Here is a 22825-nt window from a genome sequence, read left to right on the forward strand (position 1 = left end):
AATGACTTACGCGTTGCTGGCCTGGAGCATGGCTACTAATCTGAAAAGGCTTCAGATTATGCAAAACTGAGTCTTAAAGCTAATCCCTCATGCTCACTACTTTGTGAGCAATGCTATGCTGCATTGTGACTTGAAACTGGACTCTCTTGAAGAGCACCTGAAAATTAATAGGAAGTTCTTCACGAAAGCCCCGAACTGTGACCATATGAGTAATTTTGACATCTTTACCTATAAAACCTAGGATGAGGACTCTAATTTGCGTCCACTTGCGACACACCTTATCAGGGACTCAAACTTTCCCTTTTAGTGCCCACTTTGTAAATAGTGTACATAGTGTGTATATATTTCTTATTAAAATATTGCATTTTTCTTCATTTAATTTACACGTGTATGTATTTCATTCATTCACTGTTTTTCTGCACAATTGTTACTCACATATTATGATTCCCACTTAGTCACACCTTAACTGGGCCTGTTACTTATTACTGAGCTCTTGCGTTGCTGGTCTTCTTATCCTTTATCTGTCTTTGCTCCTACTTACGGCGTATATTATATGAAGATAGTCTTATGTTATGGTGCGCATCTGGTATAAATTTGATCAAGCTAGATAAACTACTGATCTTAGTGGTACTCTGGCGATATGTTATCAGTCAGTCATATCTCAGAGATGAAACGACTTCAGTTTTTTTATATGCATCTACAGAAAAACAAGCGCTATCAGACACCAAAAATAATTTTTTTTTGGGTGCAAATAATGAAGTATTAAACTAAGTTACATAAAAATCGTGAGAAATTTCAAGAAAAAGTCGGGAGAAACATGCTGAAAATCGGGTTCGCGGGAGTATGGTCGGAAATCGGGAGAGTTGTTACTGGCAACTCTGCTTCCAGTAACGAATATGTTTTACATACTGTAAATATTTATGTTCACATAATTTCAAATTTAAAAAAGAATCAATTTTAGACAAATTACAACTCTCTCTCTCTCTCTCTTTTTTTTTTTTTTTTTTTTTTTTTTAATGTGGTTTAGTGGTCCTTACATTTAGGAAAATTTAATACTCATTATGATAAACACAATGCAAAACGTTTGATTCCCATACAACAAAAAATGAATGAGATATTTAATTTCAATACTAATAAAAGTAGCATTTGCAACAGAGCATTCTAACTGTAGACTACAGCTGGAATGATAAAATTGTTTATTAATAAATATTTGAAGTTCTTAACAATCGTGTTTTAATATTTTAGTTATAAGGAAAATGTAACAGCATGGTTTAAATTTTTTAAAAGTAGGACTATGCAATGATAAAAATCTCACATTTCCTCTTCTGCAGTTATTTCATGAAAAATATTTGTAATTAGGGAAAAACTCTGTTGTTCAACCTGTATTACAGGAATTCTTGTAAAGTAACACATGTTGTTAAATAGTGTTAAGAAATATATCATCTTTTTCTGAAAATAAGACACTGTCTTACTTTCTTTTTTGGTCCAAAATACGCGCTAGGGCTTATTTTCGGGGGAGGGCAAAAATAAAAGTATATTTATGTATTTTTATTTAATATTTATTTTACACAGAATACAGAAATTTAAATTTATTCAATTACAGTCATGTCATCTTCTTCTGGAACATCGTCATAAATAAAATTCTGAATTATATTCTGATTTTCTTCCAAATCCATTTCCTGTTGAATCATTGGTCCGAATCTCTCATGTCTTGCGATATAGCTAGAATACTTCTTGTCTAAGTAGCCTGTTTGTAGTGCATTGGAAACCTCACTATCAGTTATTTTGTCTAACGGATGACGGTGCCTTTCCTGTGAACGTATCTCTCTCGGGGCAAACGGTGAACTGGTTAAGATAAATTCCAAGAATTAATTTGAAACGAACTGTAGAGGTAAACAATTAATTTCTTGGAATATTTTGTTTCAAACATTTCTCTGAAATACGAGTATTAGAAAAGCTAAACATATTATTACTTATACTTAATAAATCAACAGCATTTTTCAACGAATTCTTTTTGTCACATTCCTTTAACTAGCGATTATTTTTGGGGAGATGTCTTATTTTACAAAAAGTTTCGAATATCACGATAGGGCTTATTTTCGGAGGATGTCTTATTTTAAAAAAAATTCCGAAAATCACGATAGGGCTTATTTTCAGAGGATGTCTTATTTTCAGAAAAAGACCGTAAATATTTTTTTATGATTTATTTAGTTACTTGTTAATGAGAAACATGCTTTTACGAAATGAACTTAAAGAAGTGACCTTATTCATTGCCAATTGACAAATATGCTTTTGTGCTTCTGACCTAGGAGTTTCTGTGACTGTTTCTTCTTCTGTGACTAAAAGTTTTTTTATGAATAGTTGAAAACAATAATACTTTTAAAGTGGTAAAAAACCTGGGTAATTCACATGCAAGCTGAGATTCAAACCTAGATCATAGGGCACCTACATATAAATTCATATAGGGATATTACTCTTATTTAATACTATATATATATATATATATTTTTTTTTTACATACAAGAATTTCTACACAACAAAGCTAATTTACAGACTGTTACCTATAATTTTTTTAAAAATTTGATGGCAGAAATTAAAACAAATTTTTCAAACATTTAAATTTTTAAGATTTCATAGGCCTTTAAATACACTAGGAACTGAGTAAATAATTAACTTTGTTAAGTTCATAAAATATTAAAATGCACAAAATAACTGCACATTAACTCTCAAACTTTCAACTGCATAACCTCAAAGAAATAGAGTAAGTAAATTAATAACTATTCCACCTGAAAGATATGTTGAAAGGCCACATAATAAATTATGTCATTGATACTTCAAAATACAATACAAGAACATTAGTATTAATAATAATAATAATATATATGTGTGTTATATATATATATATATTAAACAGCTCAAGCAGTTGATTATGAGAACTATTCAGTTACACTTCTATCAATATTCCTACGGCCCCCATATTTCAAGAATGGATTTCATCCATCACATTTATCTGCAGAAAACAACGCTTAAAGTATTAACATTTTGAAATGAGTTATAAACATCACAATTATATTTTAAATATATCACCATTTACTTGTCCAAATTCTTGGTCTAACAGCAAATTTGGATAATTAATTTGAGGTGGAATATAAAAATCAAATCTTGGTGATTTCACTTTGATATTAAATTATAAAGAAATATAAAAGTCAGAATTAAATTTTAGTCCAAATTACTGCAACATTTTTGCAAAGAATATTATGAAAAATTAAGATATTGAACAAAACATGTGAGAATTGTTATCAACAAATTTCAGGTCTTTCATATTTTTAAATAACAGACTGTATTTCCTTAGAAGCAATCAACTTTCTTTTAAAATTAAAGAAACACTACAAAATTTATACTTTTAAACACAGGACACCAGAGTTAGTAAATACACTGAATGAACAAAATATTTTAAATCATATACATAAATTTTAGATTTTTTTTAGTTATTGACCATTGTGATAAAATTATTCATAAAGTAATGAAAGTTACTCTTGATTCAGAATATCCAGATTATTCTAAAATAAAGCATCATTTTACTTTGCTGTTACTATACTTTATTGTCAGGCTAACATTATAATAAAAGACAGAGTGTCAAGAGTTATAGAAACAAGCATTTGAAATATATGATTAATATTTTTAAAAATTTAAATCAATGAAAAATCATTCACCTGTAGAAAACAAACAATTTTAATCATTATTTTAATACTATTTACTCTATTTAATAATATTACATTTGTATCAACAGTGATATAATTCTGAATAATTATATTGTAAATCTGTTATACTGCTGAATTATTAGGATTTTGATGTTGGCATAGTGTGCGGGCCACCCAATTTTCTTAATGTTTTGTTAAGTTTTTCCCTTAATGTTTCGTAATTTTTATAATTGTGCATTTTTGTAAATAAATGTACCTTTAGATTCATATGCATTAAGGATATTAATGTAATAAGGTGTGTTAACTAAACATTTTATAGTTTAAATACCCATCGACCGCATTTTTAAAAAATGTTTCAAATCCTAAATTTTTCTAAATAGGCTTTCTTGTAAAGCTTTTTCTTGTAAAATAGTAAGTTTTACATTTGCAATTTGAATTACCGCACCTGACAAAACGCGCTATAAATGTATTAACTTGATTCAAATTTTGAGCTGCTTTTCCCTTGATAAATCAGGCTCAAACCTCAAGTTGAGCTATTTACCATTTATAGCAATTTTTTGTACATATTTACTGTGTATTTGAAATGTATTTAATGTTTACAAGATTCTTTTTAAAATTCTTTGTGCATTAAAATTTCTTTATTTTTTATCACCCTTTTTGATTTTTAAGTCATCTTGATTTGTAATTTTTACATTTAGTTTTTACGAGATAGCTTTTACTACTTTAATATTGTTTCTAGTTGTTACATTATTTTACGACTTTGCTAAGGAACTATAAAGTCAAATGTACTTTTTTAGCTTTTTCACAATCCTCTCTCTTATAAAATATATAATTATATATATATATAAGATAAAACTATGTAAAGCAAATTCTAATTTGCAATACTCCTATTTAAATTTGGCTATTTCTCCTTTCAGCCCTAAAGACAGGAACTGCTGATAATAAATCTCTCTTCATCATTTAAAATTTTATTCATTAAGCTATTATTTTGGTGAAACAATCACTAATTCCTTAATGATTAAGTGAACAGCTCATATTCTCTTATGAAGCACTTTAGATCAGGAATATCCAATAAATCAATCCCAATTGACCAGCTTATTGCAAAAGTAGAAACTTAGTCACAACTCATAGAAATAAATGCTTAGCATCATAGTCGATATTGGCAATTCACTTTTTGTAAAAGCCGCTGAGAGATATGAAAAAAGGTATTTTACATCACCTGTCATCTGTTCACTGTCATCATCTTTCAGGCTCTTAAGTATGTCTCTTTTAATTTTCAGTATTAATACAATACAAAGTCCGAGATCCTGATATCCAATATCCGGAATGATCTAAAATCCGAACCTCAATGCCACCACCAACTTTTTTTTGTGGTGTGTACTTTCTGCTTGCTCATTTGATTCCCCCCCCCACACACACATAATAAAACATGTGGAGAGTCCTGATCCTTAATTTCACTTCGGCACTAAATAAAATACTTTGTTATCGATGAAACAATTATTTTAGGATAAATTTATACGAGGGGGAGTCAAATGAAAACCATAATTATTTTTTTAAATATTATTTATTGGTCACACAGGGTACAGAAGTAAATCACTTTTCAACATAGTCCCCTCCTCGTTCAATGCAAGTCCGCCGGCGCTTCGGAAGAGCCTGAATACCTGCAGAAAAAAAGTCTTTTGGGCGACGGCACAACCACTCGTGCACCGCATTGCGTACCTCTTCATCGGAGTGGAACTTCCTGCCGCCCATTGCTTCTTTGAGCGGACCAAACAGATGGAAATCGCTCGGTGCGAGGTATGGCGAGTAAGGGGGGTGTGGGAGGCATTCAAATTTCAGGTCTGTGATGGTCGCAACCATTGCACGCGCCATATGGGGCCCTGCATTATCGTGTTGCAGCAGCACACCGGCTGGCAGCAATCCACGTCGTTTCGTTTTGATGGCAGGCCGGAGATGATTTTTTAGGAGGTCTGAGTGCTGCACTCAGACCTCCTAAAAAATCATCTCCGGCCTCACAGAGGTTCTTCGTTGCGTGTAGTGTTCCAAGATGATGCCCTTTTCGTCCCAAAAGAGGGTCACCATAACCTTCCCTGCAGACGGCTGTGTCCGAAACTTTTTGGGTTTCGGTGATGAGGAGTGGCGCCACTCCTTGCTCACTCGCTTTGTTTCAGGCTGATGGTAATGCACTCATGTTTCGTCACCAGTGACGATTCATGACAGGATGGCATTACCGTCACATTCAGCATGCCACAAAAGGTCTTCGCATGCATCAACACGTTGCTGTTTCAGTTCAGTCGTCAGTTGTCAGGGCACCCATCTTGCAGACACCTTATGAAACTGGAGAACATCATGCACAATATGATGTGCCGATCCATGACTCATGTGTACACATGCTGCAATTTTGTCTATTGTCACACGGCGGTTTTCCAAAACGATGGCTTCAACGGCTGAAATGGTCTCTGGAGTCACTACGCGCCAAGCCTGGCCGGGGTGTGGAGCATCAGCCATGGATGTAACACCATTTGCAAATTTCCGGCACCATTCATAGATTTGTGGCTGTGACAAACATGCATCTCCATACTGAACCTTCATTCGCCTAAAAATGTCAATCGGTTTCACACCTTCACTTCGCAAAAACTGAATCAAAGAACGCTGCTCCTCGCTGGTGCATGTGGCTGCCATTTTGGAACTGTTGTCGCGCCGGTGTTTGTGCATCTGCCGGCTGCTGCCACCTAGGAGACATCCGGCATACTATCGCAACAGGCATGCCAACTTACAGCTCACTGGAGTTATATGCGGATTTTTATTTCTACTTTTATGGTTTTCAGTTGACTCCCCTACATATGATCAATAATTTGGCTCCGGAGCTGCATATCTGCTTGGCTTACTACATCTCAAACCAAAACATTCTACATAGAAACATCCTTCATTTTACACCTGCTAATATTTTATATCTCTGACTTCAACTTGGCGAATCATTATTTATTACATTTTGCTTTCACCACTGCGTGTTTATCAGCACATGACAAATTGAGTAATGACTCGTTTAAGGACACCTAAACAATTTTTTTATATTAGTAATTGAATAAAAAGAGTATGGTAATCTTTTATGTTGACATTACCCTTGGCAATGATTACAAATTTAAGTTAAATGCGTTAAGAAATGTTGACAGGAAAAATTTAACAAAAATATCTTTCCATACGCCTAAAATAGATTTTGTTAATGATAGTCATAGGCCAAAATAATACATTTAGGGCTATTTAAATTAAGAATAATTTATTCGCATAAACCCAGAACCAGCGGCAGAGCTTTTATGGCTGCATTAAACGGCAAAATTTAGGGAAGACAAAAGGAAGCGCTTAGTAGCAGAATTCAGGACTCGCAGAGACTACATCAAGCAGTAAAATTTCTAGCGTCAGCTCTCAATAAGCCTTAAGTTTATGTGGAAATTTATTTATTCAGGACTCAGATAAGCCTTAAGCATGTGCAAGGAATAGGCATAAGTATAACAAATAGCTAAACTAATACATTTTGGGCTTAATTATCTCAGTGTGTGATAGAAGCAAGATAAAATTTAGTGGAACAACTTGTTTTCAGTCGCCAATCTCATGATACATAGCCAAATATGTATAGTGAATGATAGTTAAACTTTATGATGATAGCCGCGAATCTGAAGGTTTTCGGATATCCCAAATCAAAGGTGAAATTTTCTAATTAACGGATTTTGTAAATAAATGAAGATGATATAAAAGGAGTTTTTTATTGTGATGACAAAGCTCCTCAATCATCAATCAATTAACGAATGGAGAAATCTGTGGTATAATTCTAGATCCATAAAATACTGCTACTGATAGTGAAGAAAGTGACAGAGAGGTTACTGAAAACAACCCCCCCCCCCAAAAAAAAAAATCTGTTGAATTGTAGTTAGTCGGAATCCTAGACACAGCAATTACAGTACTTCAACAATGGAACTTTGTAACTCAACAAGAAATTATGCCTATCTATAGAATTAAAGCCTCCACAGCCAATATTAAAGAGTTATTTAGTAAGGCATTTTTTTATGTTACATACGAAATATAAAATAGATTATCCACAAAACGATGACTTTAAGAGACATTAAGGCTCAAATAAAAGCTACACAATATTTTTTTTAAAAATCCATGTTGAAGTCATGTGCAGTGACTATTGCATTTGATCAAAGCAAGCTAAATTTTGCCCTCCCAAAAAACACCTATTTTCTGATGGCGGATATACAAGATGATTCAGAATTCATCATCAATATTTTGGGAGGTAATGAATAGGAAAAGAAGGAGATTTCACACAGGAATGCATGGGCACATATGGAATGTAGTAGGGCAAAATGACCCTAGTTCTATGATGGAAAGAACACATAAAAAGGAAGTAGTAAGGGAAAAAAACATTTATTATCTTACATGTAACATTTCTTTGCATTGGTTTTACAGACTTACAAGAGGTGCACGAAATGCTGACCATGTGCTATAATGCATAACTCACAACGGTGTTGCATGGACAACCGGACCTTCTGGAATATGCCTGACATTTACATGAATATCTGCATTCCATGTATACCGGTTCATGTTACTTCTGCAAAGTCACCTAGTCGAATGACAACTGGCTGCACACGTCAAACAGCTGTAATATATAAGTTCATGTTCCTATGCTCTTTGAATGAATTGTCGATGTGCTTATGTATGGAAGTTGTGTACACACAGCGCCCTCTACACCACTATGCGTTCGTCTGCGCCCACACTTTCCTATGTGAAATCTCCCTTTTTTTTCTATTCCCTACCTCCCCACCAAATATTGATGATGAATTCTGAATCACCCTATATAAAAGAAACTCTATTTGGAAATGTTAGTCACTTTTAAGTGTTTTTTAAGAAAAAGAATGAAACTGCTTCTATTATAACATATTCTATAACTGTCTTCAAATACTGTAATGAACCAGACTAAAAAATGAAAATATAGAACAAATACATAATGACTTTAATAGATGTTCTTACTTTTCCCTTCAGTTTGATGAATCAACAGATATGTAAGTGATGCAACACAACTGCTAACTTTAATTCATATGTTTTTAAATATTATACATCTACAGAATTGTTACTTGTGATTTACTTGAAAAAAGGCTAGAAGTATAGATGTATTCAACTCTTTTAAAAACTAATACACTATTTTGAAACTTCTATTTCTTAAATTATTTTCAACAGTAGATGAAAAAAGAACAATGATACGCTACATAAATAGATTTAAAACTCTAAGACAAAATGATGACAAATTTTGAAGTTTTCTTAATTACACTGCATGATTTATGAACAAGTACTAGCCGGCAAAAGATTAAATAAAAAAGAAATAATGCACATAGCACTTAAACCGTTAATTTCATTTGAGTATATTCCCTCAAAATGCATCTTTACCAGTTACAGTTTGATGAAGGACAGCCAGAATTATTATTACATACCGACATAAGAAAGGTAAGTAGAAGTAAATTTCTGTAATGAGTTCAAGATTTATTCTCAGAGATAAACAAATTTTCTCGAACAGCAAAATTAAGAATGTGAAAATTTTAAAAATGAAATTTTGCTTAATGATTTGTTTAATGATTTTTGATAAAATGTGTAACATTTTAACGAAAATTAAGTGATTTAAATTTAAAAGTGAGAGAGAAAAAAGACAATAATTTAAATAATAAGCAGCAATTAATGCACACAAAACAAAATTTATTATGCTAATAGATCTTCAAAAAAACAATACAGATCACTTTTCAAATATGTCTAGTCACCTATAATAAGATCAAAATTATAACATTACAAAATACCCAGCACAATTTAAAAGGTGATTGAAGACTTTAAGGTCAGAATCCACGATTTTGAAAAAACTAAAACTATTTTATAGTTCCTTTCTCTTCATTTTAAAAAAGATTTAAATGTAAAACATTTCCAGCAAAAATTTCTAATACATTTTAATACTGAATAAAGCAAGTTAGAATATAAAATTATACCTTCAAATTATAAATTTAAGGATATAATTTATTAGTTATAAATTATATTAAGTTAGCTATATTATTTACAGTTAGTTATAAATTTAAAGTTATAATAAAATTGTAAATGAAATTACAATTAGGGTACTTGAGGAAGACTTTTGGAAATACATCAGTTGAGAAAATTATTCACCAAATTTAGCGAATATATCTGTACTTGTTTTAGATCTACATATTTATGGGAATAAGTTTTTTCATATTTAAAGCTCACTGAACATCATTCCTGCTCATTGATTCCCATTCTGAATATCTATTATCATGATCTTCATTTGAATACACAGCAAATTATGAAAGTTTGGCTTGAGACATGTAAATTCAGACTTCCCATTAAGGATAAGATAATAAAATTGGACTTTTGATATTTTTTTCTGTGTCTATCTTTCAGTTAATAAATACATTATGGTTTAGAACATCCTCCCCCATTACCACTTAGTATATAAGAAGACAAGTTTGAATGTGTTAAATGTCAAGATTTTAGTAGACAGAATATAGCACATTTTTACGAAAAAAGGTCGATCATATATACATAGAAGTTGACCACCCCTGGTCTAAACCATGTAATTCCAAACCAAACTTCCTAATCTATCCTTACCAAGAAGGCATCAGAGAACACTTACTCGAAATTAAAAATATCTCATACACTTTAGCACCAGTTTCTATACTTTATAATTTATTAGATTACTGCAGCACCTTGCAAAAAGAATGCTAGCCTCTTGATCCTTGAAGACAGAAGGAAGTGCAAATAGCAATACTGTGGCACTAATAAAATTATATATCTTGCAACTTAAATTTAGTGAATGTATGCTATACTTAAATAACGAAATAGTGTTTGTGATCTGTGAAAAGCCAAAATTATTTACAGTTAAAATATATTCTGATTTACTGCACTTCCATCATCAACTTACGGCTCTGACTAGGGGAGATTTCGTGCTCTTGATCACTATTGGGGAACATGAACACATGGTAAAAGACACCTGCTAATTTTAGGCACGTGTGGTTATACATTATTTTAGTTTAAAATATTATTTCAGCAGCACAAACATTTGTAAAAATGGCTTAATGCTAGTGACGGTCTGCAAGGGTCAGCTTGACCGTAAATATGCCTCAGCCAAATTAAGCTCTATAATTAAACACATGATAACTTCTCCAGTTTAACAAAAAATCTTATCATTCCTTAATATTTATACTGGAAAAAAAAGGTGAAATCCGGGCAGGGGGGGGGGCTTCCAGAACACTAAAAAAAATATCTTACAATCTAATTTAAAATTTTCCTTCAGCATATTTTCAATAGCACCACAATCTTGAAATAATAAAAAATGTGCATAACTTCTTTTTCAGAAAATACCTTGAAATTTACAGAATGGTGCATTAAATTTTTTTTGTTCCTGTTATATATTCTATAAACATGCAGTACTTTGTTTTGCAAAATGAATTAATCACATAGTATGTGTTTTACCTGAAGTACATTCTCTGAGAAATGAACATTAAGTTCAATATTTTTTTTGGCGGGGGGGGGGGTTACTTTTATATTAGACAAAAAATTATTTTATGTTAATGTAATCACTAATATAAGAAGTGCTTGTTACAAATACTTCCATATTTAGTACAAATTCTACATTATATGAAAATTTATAATGTTGGAAAAAATTATTGCTAAGCACAACTATGATTAGATAAGAAGAGGTAATATATATTCAAATTCTACTTCATTACTTAATTCGCAGAATAGACAGACAGGATAGGCATTTATAGACAAATTGTCATATTTGATAACTTTTCCTGACCAAATGCGAATATTATGTATTATTATTTAAAATTTGCTGAAGCTTGTATTATCACAACAGTCTTTTCTTTAAAACAGTCACTTCAAGGCTGTTGCCACCCTCTCCCATTTGCAATCATAAGGAGAGCTGTCATCCATCATGAAATTCATATTTTGAAGTAACAGACTACAGTTACTGGCAGTGTTAAAATACTCTTAATATCAACTTTTAAATTTTAATAGAATTGAACTAATTAAATTCAAGATTTATTTTTAAAAGATCTAAACTTGTAACCATTCAGTGTCCAAAAACATGATTTTTAAAAGTAAATAGAAAGTGATAATCTCTTTATTATGTTTATTTGGTTGTTTAATTCAAGGGGGCTATTTACCTAAGGAACCGATATCTTCATGGAAGACTTTTTCAGGACAAATGGTTTATTTTTATGTTATATATACATGCAAAAACTATGGACTCACTCATGCAGCCACCCTATTCACCGAGATTCAAAACTTAGGTTAGTAGTTGTATTACGAGTGCAGTTTTATATGCAAGTACAATTCCTAATAGTGAGGCTTTATTTACCTTTTCTGTTTCTTGCAATATTAAATTTGATGTAAATAAGATGCATAAAACTTATAAACTGATTTATGTTAAGATGCTATTATGTTCAGCACATTGCACCGATTTATTTATTTGTTTGGTGCCCTATATAAATTTTATGTAATAATATAAGCATTAAACAATAATAACAAAATGAAAATTATATAAAATAAGTGATACTGAATTTTCTGTCTCATTTTAAATATTAAATAATTTACATAATTAATAATACAACAAATTGTTGATTTGGTTTGGTTATTTCATTAAGAAAAGTAGGCGAGGACCTCAATGGAGGACTTTCCATAGGAAATTGGATTGCATTCACATTACAAAAACAAGAAAGCACTAATTCAGCTCACCCACTCACCAGAATTTGAGCTTTGGTCAAATACCAATGATTAGTGGATTTCTAAGGTATTTCTCCCATCTTCTTAGCATGCCTTCGTGGTTTAGTGGTTCCGCATGCTGGGCTGGTATTACAGAGGTCCGTGGTTCGATTCCCGGCAAAGGTGTTTGCTAATTTTCATATTTCCTCCTTTAAAAAATATACCTAATGTCTCTACAGTAGCACCCAAACTAAAATGGTGTTGGATGAGGTTTCTCCACACCCAGGATTTGGCTATTGGGTCCCCTGAAAACCCCAGTCGCCCTTTAAAAGGAGGAGTACATAAGGTATTTCTCCCACCTTCTTAGCATACCTTCGTGGTGTAATGGTTCTGCACGCTAGTTGGTATTCCAGAGGTCCGTGGTTCGATTCCCAGTGAAGGTGTTTGCTACTTTTCATCTTTCCTGCTTCAAAAAATATACCTAATGTCTCTACAGATTTATCCATTTGGCCATTGGTTGGGCAAGTCAAAGTCAGTCTTTATTATTATGAAGTACTTGCAGTGTTTTACAACTTAGCTTCTAATTCAACAAAAATTTTAATAAAGCTTTTTTTTTATTTATTTTAGATGTTATTACAGTTACTTTAATAAAACTATGATTATTTACAGCTGTTATTTACTGGTATTAAGATTATATTTTTCAGTATTACTAATAATTACCATCAATTATCAGAGCTATAGCAGTTTGAAACCATTTTACCTCAGAATAATCTGAAATGGTTTGTCTTAATTTCCACAATAAATTCAAAACTTTAAATCTCTTTGCATATCCTTTTGATAATAAACAATTCATTTGCTGCTTTATTATAAACTATTGAACAAATCAGAAAAGTCTTGTTTTACTTTTTCTTTACCCTCCAGTTTTTTAAGAAAATGAAATTAAGCTAATGATTCTCTTAATCTGTCTAGTAACAACTCTAGTTATTCTAGGAATATCATAAATGAAATCGACTGCTTAGTTTTAAGATAAATTAAATGTGATTACAACAGGTCAGAAATATAATCTAATTTGTCCAACAGCTAGCTTTGAAACTAAAAGTGCAGCAAGCCAAACTTTAAATGGAGAGATATGATAATAAGGTGCACTTAATTTTTAAATATTCTTAAGCTCCAGATGCTATTCTAATAAACTTCTGAGTATTAGGTCTGCTGAAAGAAATTTTAGGTGGTAGTTAACCCTTTCGCCGTCCTCTCCTGTCCGCGAAAATTCCTCCCCTAGCGGCCGTCTGTTTTTTGTAGCGTGTAATGTTGTTTTCTCTGTACATCATAACTTTCCATACATGACGTTCGTAGTGGATGAATGTCAATGAATATTAAGTAAAATTATAAGGAAATAAAGCATAATGGGAAAATAATAATATCCTGCTTATTTCTAACAGCAGGATAATTTGATAACATCTGATCCAGGCGGTCCACTTGAACATGCTTGAGAACGCTTGAGGCGCATTACGGCCACCCTGCAGAAGTTTCACTTGAATGCGCCAGATGCGTTACGGACGAAGAAGAGGTTAATTAACTATGGAAAATTTGTTACAGCAAAGTAAGAGTAGCAAAAGTTGTCATTCAGATTAAAACGAAACAGAAGAGAATTACTGATGTCCATAATGTGGTGTTTCCTACACAGGTTTAATCTATGAAGCTCAATACCAGAAATGTGAATCAAATTCAGCACATTAATTGCAATAATAAATTTCAATGTCATAAAACAATACATTCAGTTTTGTGATCTTAGTACTTATGAGAATAAACTGATGTAATTAATTCTTCAATCAATTCAGCTATATTACTTTTAGTACAAATTTCTGGAATTAATGAAAACCAAGCAATAAATGTTTACTAAAAAAATGATTGTGGTTGAGTAATAAAACATAAATTAATTCATATTTGAATAATTTTTCAGCTTATTATTGTAGTGCCAATCACTTGGACCTGTGAAGAAATCCAGATACCATGGCGTCATTCTCTCTACTATTACAAGCTACAAAAAGCTTTCATATTTAATCATGTATTACCAGTAACATACCACATAAAACAAACTAGAACATCACCCTTATAACTGGAAAAATAGCTCCTGTAAATCCGTTCTCTCAATCAATGAGCTAAAATTATAATATGAAGATTACATAGAAATTAAACTACAGTTATAAAGATATATGTAACTTACTCGTTTCTCTAACATGTATTATTAGCCTAGCAACAAAACCCAAATATTCTTCCTACATGGAAAAAATACACACAAACATAAAAAAAGATTCTAGATGATACAAAAAAAAAATATAATAATACAATAACAAATATCTTTAACTATATATATATATATATATAAAGTTCTTTCTTAATATATATATATATATATATATATATATATATATATTAAGAAAGAACTTTTAGGCGAGCTTACTACAATTTCTAATTTACTTATTTTGCAGCATATTGCGCAAAATGTTATCTACACCAAATTGGTCATTCAGTATTGTAATAACTACCTTGCTTGATATATATTAAGAAAGGTATTTCTGAATTATTAGGATACTTACAAATCTATATTATACACATTCAAAAATATGGTTAAAAGATTCTCATCCACTTGTAAACATTAGGCAGATATTATGAAAAGAAATTCAAATAATAACAGTATTTATGAATTTATAATTTGTATACTGAACTGTGTACTGAATGCATTGTAAAATGCATTAATAAATTTACATTTTGTCCAAATTTTAAGTAGTGAACAACAGTGACCTATATATTCATATTATTACTCAACATATTGCTTAAATTAAAGATTTATATTTGCTTTTATTTATGGTTAGGTTAGGCTAGGTTATTTGAATGGCAAAGCTCACAAGGGCTGGGATAAGAGGTCTTTTTAAGGGAAATTTATTCATATATTACACATGGAGAAAAACCATGAAAATCAAACATGCAGCCAGCTCATTCACCTAGGACAAAACCTGGCTCAAACTCTCAGTATTCAATGGTCTTTATGACTCAGCCGCTGTTATGGCCATTTTATTAAAGATTTATTCAATAATATACTACTAATCAAAGCATTGTCGATGACCTTTATTTAATAATGAATTTGCTTATGTGAATCACATACTTTATATGCCATGACTAATACAAAAGATGACACATTTCTAAATGTAATGTGTGATGCAGAGCTCCACAAAGCTCATTTTTCGCTTCATTATTGAATTGTTCTCTTTCCAGTGTATACAGAGGAGCACAATACTAAAACTATACAATTCTGGAGACATGGTTTTTTACATTACATCTCAACTAGTAGCTATAACAACATCAAAGCACTCCAAAATGATATTATACTTAGGTCAAATGCAAGTCCTAAATAGCAAAAGAACACTTAAACATATCCATATATAAAAAATATTCATATGCAAACTAAAAATTTTGCATGTGAAATTCCACCAGCTCAGACACTGCAACAAAGCTTTCATATATAAATCTGATGAAACTCATTGGCTATGGCAATGCCAATGAGTTTCTGATACTGAGATAGAGCCCTGATACTGAGATAGAGGAAGTCTACTCTGCACAGTGACGAGTCAACAATCACTCTTTTTCTCCTAGATGATTATGGGTGAATACAGAGTCTTCACATAAGAACTTGCAGTACTTAACGTATTATCCGCCTGACCACGTAACTGTTGCCAAGCAGTGTGATTTAGCCCCATTTATGGATAAGCATGATGTCACAACACACTTATAACACCCGCGTTTTCATTTGATGTAATGCTAATGGATTCTCAACAAGCTTTTGTTTTATAATTAAGGATATGAATTAGCTGTTAATGTTATATTCCCCCCTTTGAAATTTAGGGGGGGGATGAGTTTGAGAGTGGTTGAATCGCATTTGTGACTGCACTCCCCTTCATTTACAGACAAAACAGTAATGTATCATAACAATAATCTCCTGGAAATTTGTAAACAGAGCTTTCATTAAAATCAAAGGGCCTAATGAAACAGTAGAAATTTACAAAAACCTTTCTATAAAACACAAATACTTCCACAACAGAGGCTGTTTGGTGGACTGTGCAGACAAACTGATGAATGTTTTATTGTAAGAATTCAAGATAGAAGTGTGGCGCAGAATTCTGGAAAAATGATTCATGTGACTTTGGTGGGATCTCCTCCATCTTTCATGGCTCGATGGAAGCAAACGTTCAAAGTTGATGGAATAATATGTAACTATAAATTTCTCATAGCTCTGCATACACGTAGCATTCTAAATACTTAAAAACCTTCCATCAGTGTCGAAATTTTCTGATATGCCTCTTTTTTCTCATGATGATAATATAATCTTAATGTTTTTTTGGACTGCATGAAGGTAATAATGGACAGATTCTCTCAAGGTATAACTGTATTCTCAGAATTATTTATGAAATGCCTGGCTGTTGACCATCAGGTCATTAGGCAACGAACTCTCCAATACTTCTTTACAATACAGTCCCAACTCTTAACGTCCAGATGATCAGCATCCATGACTTATCCAGAATCACGCAAACGAAACAAATGAGCACCCAGGCAGTCATGTATAGTCAATAGTCTAAACTCAGCCACAGCAGTAGCACGATATTCTCATAATTATGACTAGACTTTTATCAACACTTGTCAGAGTAAAAAAAAAAAAAAAAAAGCTGTAATCAAAGCTAATGCATTTAATGCATTACTTGTCACATACAACACAATATTTTCAATTGGAATGCAAGACTTTCTAGGTGTACACCTTACAAATTTCCAAAAGATGTTTGTGAAGTCAAAAATGTTATAGGTTATAATTATTTTTTATTTAAAATTATTTAAAAATAAATAATTGGTGAATTTTATTTTGAATAAACCTAAATTTTGAAATATGAAAGGAAGAAGCATGTAAGTTTAATAAAAAAAAAGAGGTATTAATAAATATATATCAAATTCAATTAACATTAATATGCTAAAATCTTGAGAGCTAATTTTTTAAAAACTACACGTTTGATTTTTATAAAACTTGGCAGTTTGGCATAATTTGAGCTGTAGAATCAAAATACGGGATAAAAATGGCATGTCATTTCAGAAAAAGTTAAATTTTGTGTCAAAATACCTATAGTAGAACAATGCTGGTACAACTCTTATATACGCCCTCAGGTCGCCAAATGTGGCGATATATGTTCTGCGCTGATTTTTGGCAGGATTGTGTGTTCTGTGATGGTTTTTGGAGCGATGTTGTTTGTATGGCAACCGTTTTGATGTGGAAACTTAATTTTGCTATAGTGGGTTTATTTGCTGGTTGGTGGGCATTTTGAAATGTTTTATGTTGCAGTGAAAGCCGTGGTGGCAAAATTTCAGTTCCGTGCCTGGTACAACTATTTTTTCAGATGGCTGGAAATGCTACAAGGATAAAGGATTTGTGAAACATAGTATTAATTTTGTGGATAGTGAATGTGGCTGTCATATATATATATACGATAGAGAGTATGTGGTGGAATGTTAAAGCTAAATTGCCTACTTATAATCGGAAATGCGATTTTGAGTTTTATTTGGTGGTTTCTATGTTTTTTCATTACTGTTCTAAGATGGAGAAGATCCTTTCAACAAATTTATGGAAATTGTAAGATCTATTGAGTGGGATAAATTGAAAATTTCTTTGTAAAATATTTGATGAAAGTGTTTGTGTTTTTTTTTTTTTTTTTTTTTTTTGTTTTGAATTGTTGTTTTGCTGGTGTTTGAAATTGATATTTCTGCTGTTTGAAGAAGTGTTCACAATGGTAAGTGCATTTTATTTTATTGTTGTTCTTATTTTGTAGAATGTTATGTCCTTTTTTTTTCCTATGAATTTCTATCATTGTTGTTGTTTTCTGAATTGTTTGTAATTTATTTTGGTTATTTTAATTTATTTTGTTGATTTGTGTGCGGTGCCTAGATTGTGCAATTTGCTGATTTTTTTAAGTTAAAATAGAATGCTGTGTACATTGTATTGTTTGAAATTTATTGATGTTATGTTAGTTTATTTTAGAGAGGTGTGTGTAATTCCTAGATTCCTTCACTGCATAGATTGTGCAATTCTCTGATGTTTTTTAAAGTTGAAATAGATCGCTCTGTACATGGATTCTCGTCAAATATTTTTGGTTAGAAACTTTACGCTTTAGCTATCGGATTTTTGCCGTAAATTGTGTGTTAAAAATGCGGTTTTTGCACATGTGAAACCACGCTTTTGCAGACATATTAGGCTTCGAAATGTAGACAAAAAATTTAGATGGTAATGTGGTGTCATGGAATTACTCACCAAAAATGTTGGGCGAGAAATCAGTCGCCGACTGAGGGCATATATAAGAGTAGTACCATAATGCTATATATAAATCTACTATATATCCTAAGTTGAACTTTCAAGAAATGAAAAACACAAGTTGAATTTCGTCAATCAGCCCAGTAGAACGGAAGATATAGAATTGTCTAATTTTTTCTTTCGTGCAATGTAATTTCCTCTTAAGAAAATATGAAAGTATGCAAACAGCAATTTTTTGATACAGTTACTTCCCACATTATCAAATTCTGCTTTCAAGAAATAAGAAATTAGCAGCTTTTTGGGCTAACATTAAATAAATAAAATTTTCCATTTTATAAAAAAATGTGAAAATAAAAGTATGGTTCAAAATTTTATTTACCCATAAATGTATAATTGATATTTCCTTTTTATGGTGTCCTTGGTGAGATGCAGAAAATGGCACTAGGATAATTTGGTGCAATCTGTTGCTAAATGAAATGCACAACCTCAAAAACTAAACTGCCAAATGGTGACTGAGGAAAAAATTTTACTTTGTACATCGTTCCTGTTCTTTCAGCTTGTGAAATTTGGGATTGCCAAAATAACAGTTTTTTGCTGTAAAAATATTTAATACATTTATATGGTTTAATATGTTAAATGACGTTAAGATATTAATGGTTGATATTTCTCTCCTTCTTCCAACATGGCAAGCTTTGAGTCTTGATGACTCATTATGAGTCTTTATGATGACTCAATACAAATATCATTAGTGCTGTGTTCCAGTATACTTATTCTTTTTTCAGTTTGGATGGCAAAAACTATACTGCATATTATTTCTTATTAAGTTATTTTCATTAATACAAATCATGTTCTAATGTTATTTTTAATTTTAATAACAGTTTCTATGATTTCATATGTTTTAATAAAGGCCTGGTAGCACACATGATTTCTGCCATCTAAACTAATGACAATTATTTCCTTGCTTTACATCATTTCAGCTTATGAAAGGTTTCACAAGAATGTTCCGAATTCCCTTGTTATTATTTCCTCACTTTATATCATTTTAGCTTATGAAAGGTTTCACAAGAATGCTCTGAATTCCCTTGCTCTGAAAAACAAGGGTAACTTGTAGATTTTAAAGAAAAGTGATGCTATAGGGCCTATAATATGAAAACTAAGAAGAGACAAGGAAGAGAGTTTTAAATTTTGAAACCTGAATCATATATAATGAACATAACTCTAATGCATTTAATATTTACCAAACGAAAATTCAAAAAGTAAGAAATTCAAATACATATATACAAAATATGCAAATTGGTAAACATTGAAATATGGAAAACTAATACCTAATACAGAAATTATCAAAATAACTGACATAGTTGCAATTTCAGCATTCTTCTCATACCTAAGATTTCAGAAATTATTAAAAAGGCCAAGATTTATTTTTTAGCAATTTATATATTTCTTAAAGCTTTTTTAGTTGCATCTAAAATATTTTTTCCCTCAAACTAAAAACAAAGAATACACTACCATCATTCAGTAACATCTGTAGAATGTTTTTATACATTAATTTAAAAATGAGAAATTTTACCATGCTTTTATTTATAGACATGAACAAAAGTAATAATGTATTTTTCATTTTCTAAGAGAACATATTAATTGCATAATTTTTTAAATAACCTTATGATATCAAAAAACTACTTCAGATCTCATTAATATGATTTAAATAAACAGGAAATGTTATTTCTACAAAGGTTTTTCATAGCAGCATGATCAATCTGGAGAAAACTTTAATCACTACGATTCTCCCAAAATAAGACCTATTCCTAGTAAGTTTTTTTTTTTTTTTTTTTTAATTTTATTGTGCTTGTACTATACTATAAACCCTATCCCCAGTTAAGATCATCAGCCAGATAGGTGACAAGCTTATTGCTAAATGATCAACAGGAGTGAAGGCATAATACGAGGGTTGGAACTTTAATAGTGGCAACACAGCTGAAAAAACGCTACGTAACAAAACCAAAGAATGTCACGTATACCACATGTCAACTACATACCTACCTTACCTCTCAGCAAAAAGACTCGTCCTGCCTACGTCACGCGCGTGTGGAGTGACGCGAAGAACGGATCCTTGTATTAGCTCGCGGTCTAAAGTAATTGTTGTCAGGATGTTTTCAAAACAAGAACAACGATGTTGGATAAAAATTTAATGTGCCAGAGGTCGTACAGCACGACAGTGTCATCAAGGGCTTCAAGAGGCTTGCGGGGAATCCGCATTGCCTTACAGAACCGTAGCAAGATGGGTGAAAGCATTCAATGAAGGACGCCAAAACGTGTCAGACATGCTTAGGCCAGGTCGTCCGAGTGTCAGCGATGCAGACGTGCAAGCTGTTGCCGCACTAATGGAGAGTGATCGCCGCCAAACGATTCGTCAGCTGGCCGGACAAACAGGATTAGCACATACGACTGTGCTGCACATTCTGAAGGAGCGCCTGTCCATGAGAAAATTTGCTTCACGATGGGTTCCACATCAATTGATGGAAATGCAGAAATGGCTACGATACGATGCTATCCGAACCCACCTGGAGCACTATGAGCGCGAAGGAGATGCTTTTTTACGCCGTATCATTACGCTGGATGAGACTTGGGCCCGATAGTATCAGCCAGAACTGAAACGCTAATCAAACGAATGGCGTCATCACGGGTCACCACGACGTTCGAAATTTCGTCAGAACCCCAGCAATGTGAAAGTTATGGTGATTCTCGTGTACAACTGTGATGGTGTCATCCTAACGCATACCGTTCCCCCACAGCAGACCGTCACTGCGCAGTATTACTGCTCATTTTCGGAGCACAATCTCCGACCAGCTTTGAGAAAAAAACGGCGACACTTTCTGCAGAACGCTACTCTCATTTTGCATGACAATGCTCGGCCGCATGCAGTGCAGGGGCTGAGAAGTGCTTTACCATCCACCATACTCCCCAGATCTAAGCCCTTGTGACTATGACTTAATTTGTAAGATGAAGGAACCACTTTGTGGCACTCGCTTCCAAACTGTTCCTGAGATTCTTGCGGCAGTAGACCGGTCCATTCAAACTATCAACAAAACAGGCGCTGCTACAGGTATTCTGCGACTTCCACATCGTTGGAAACGGGTTGTACACAATGCTGGCGACTATATTGAAGGACTGTAAAACATGGTGACATGAATCACTTTTGTATTCCTTGTAAATAAATAGTTGCCACTATTAAAGTTCCAACCCTCGTATATATGCACACTCGATAATGAACAGGCATAGTTGTGACTAATTAGAATCTTCATAATTTAATGTGTCATGTGACATTGAATTCATGACACACGACACATTGAATGTATACTTAATGCATTCCTGTGAAATAAACATGTTCTGAATTTCATATTAGCAACTTTTGTTACTTCTATGTGGTCTATTATTCTTAATATTTTTTGTTGCCTTTTCTGTCCCATCAATTAACACTTGATTTAAAAATAAATTTGAAGGAAACAACATTTTCATCCTCAGACAAGATGAATTAAAAACGAAAATGCTATTCTGCTGAGCAGAAGACAGAACTCACGAAGGACTTGTCGGTCTTCCTGCAAAGAGAATTTGAATCTCCAAATGGTCTGAATGTGTGATCAGAGTACAGTAGCTCAATCAACAGGTGGATGAGGAAAACGCTCAAGAAGCACAACAACAGATAAGGTCAGCAAACATTATTTCCTGTGCTAGAGGACTTCATCTGGGAATAGATTATTTACAGAAGAGATTTGGTAATTTCAAGGTTTGATACTCAAACATGTACCCTTACAAAGGTATCACATATAGACCAGCATAGAAATTCAAAGCATCATAGTGCTGGACAGATGGCTTCCTTCAGTGACAGGAATTGTCTCTAAGATGATCAGCAACACTGTTCTAGCTGGAAGTTACTGATGCTACTAAACATATATTTACATTCAAGATTCTACGGCAGACTTTTTTAAAATACAAAATCCCCAAAATAACTGCTATAGGTGAAACTCCA

General features: G+C 32.4%; 1 protein-coding gene across 2 annotated transcripts in view; it reads right to left on the minus strand.

The window, feature by feature from the left end:
• MED15 (mediator complex subunit 15) overlaps positions 1-22825 on the minus strand; it is a 196389-nt gene that overhangs the window by 165631 nt on the left and 7933 nt on the right. For both annotated transcript variants that reach the window (XM_035351292.2, XM_035351291.2), the window contains exon 3: positions 14680-14731. In XM_035351292.2, coding sequence (XP_035207183.1) covers positions 14680-14731 — 52 coding nt within the window. The remainder of the gene's footprint in view (positions 1-14679; positions 14732-22825) is intronic.

Source organism: Stegodyphus dumicola, chromosome 9, assembly GCF_044657685.1.
Source record: "Stegodyphus dumicola isolate Sdum_Otavi_A_Nest chromosome 9, ASM4465768v1".
NCBI classification, from domain to species: domain Eukaryota; kingdom Metazoa; phylum Arthropoda; class Arachnida; order Araneae; family Eresidae; genus Stegodyphus; species Stegodyphus dumicola.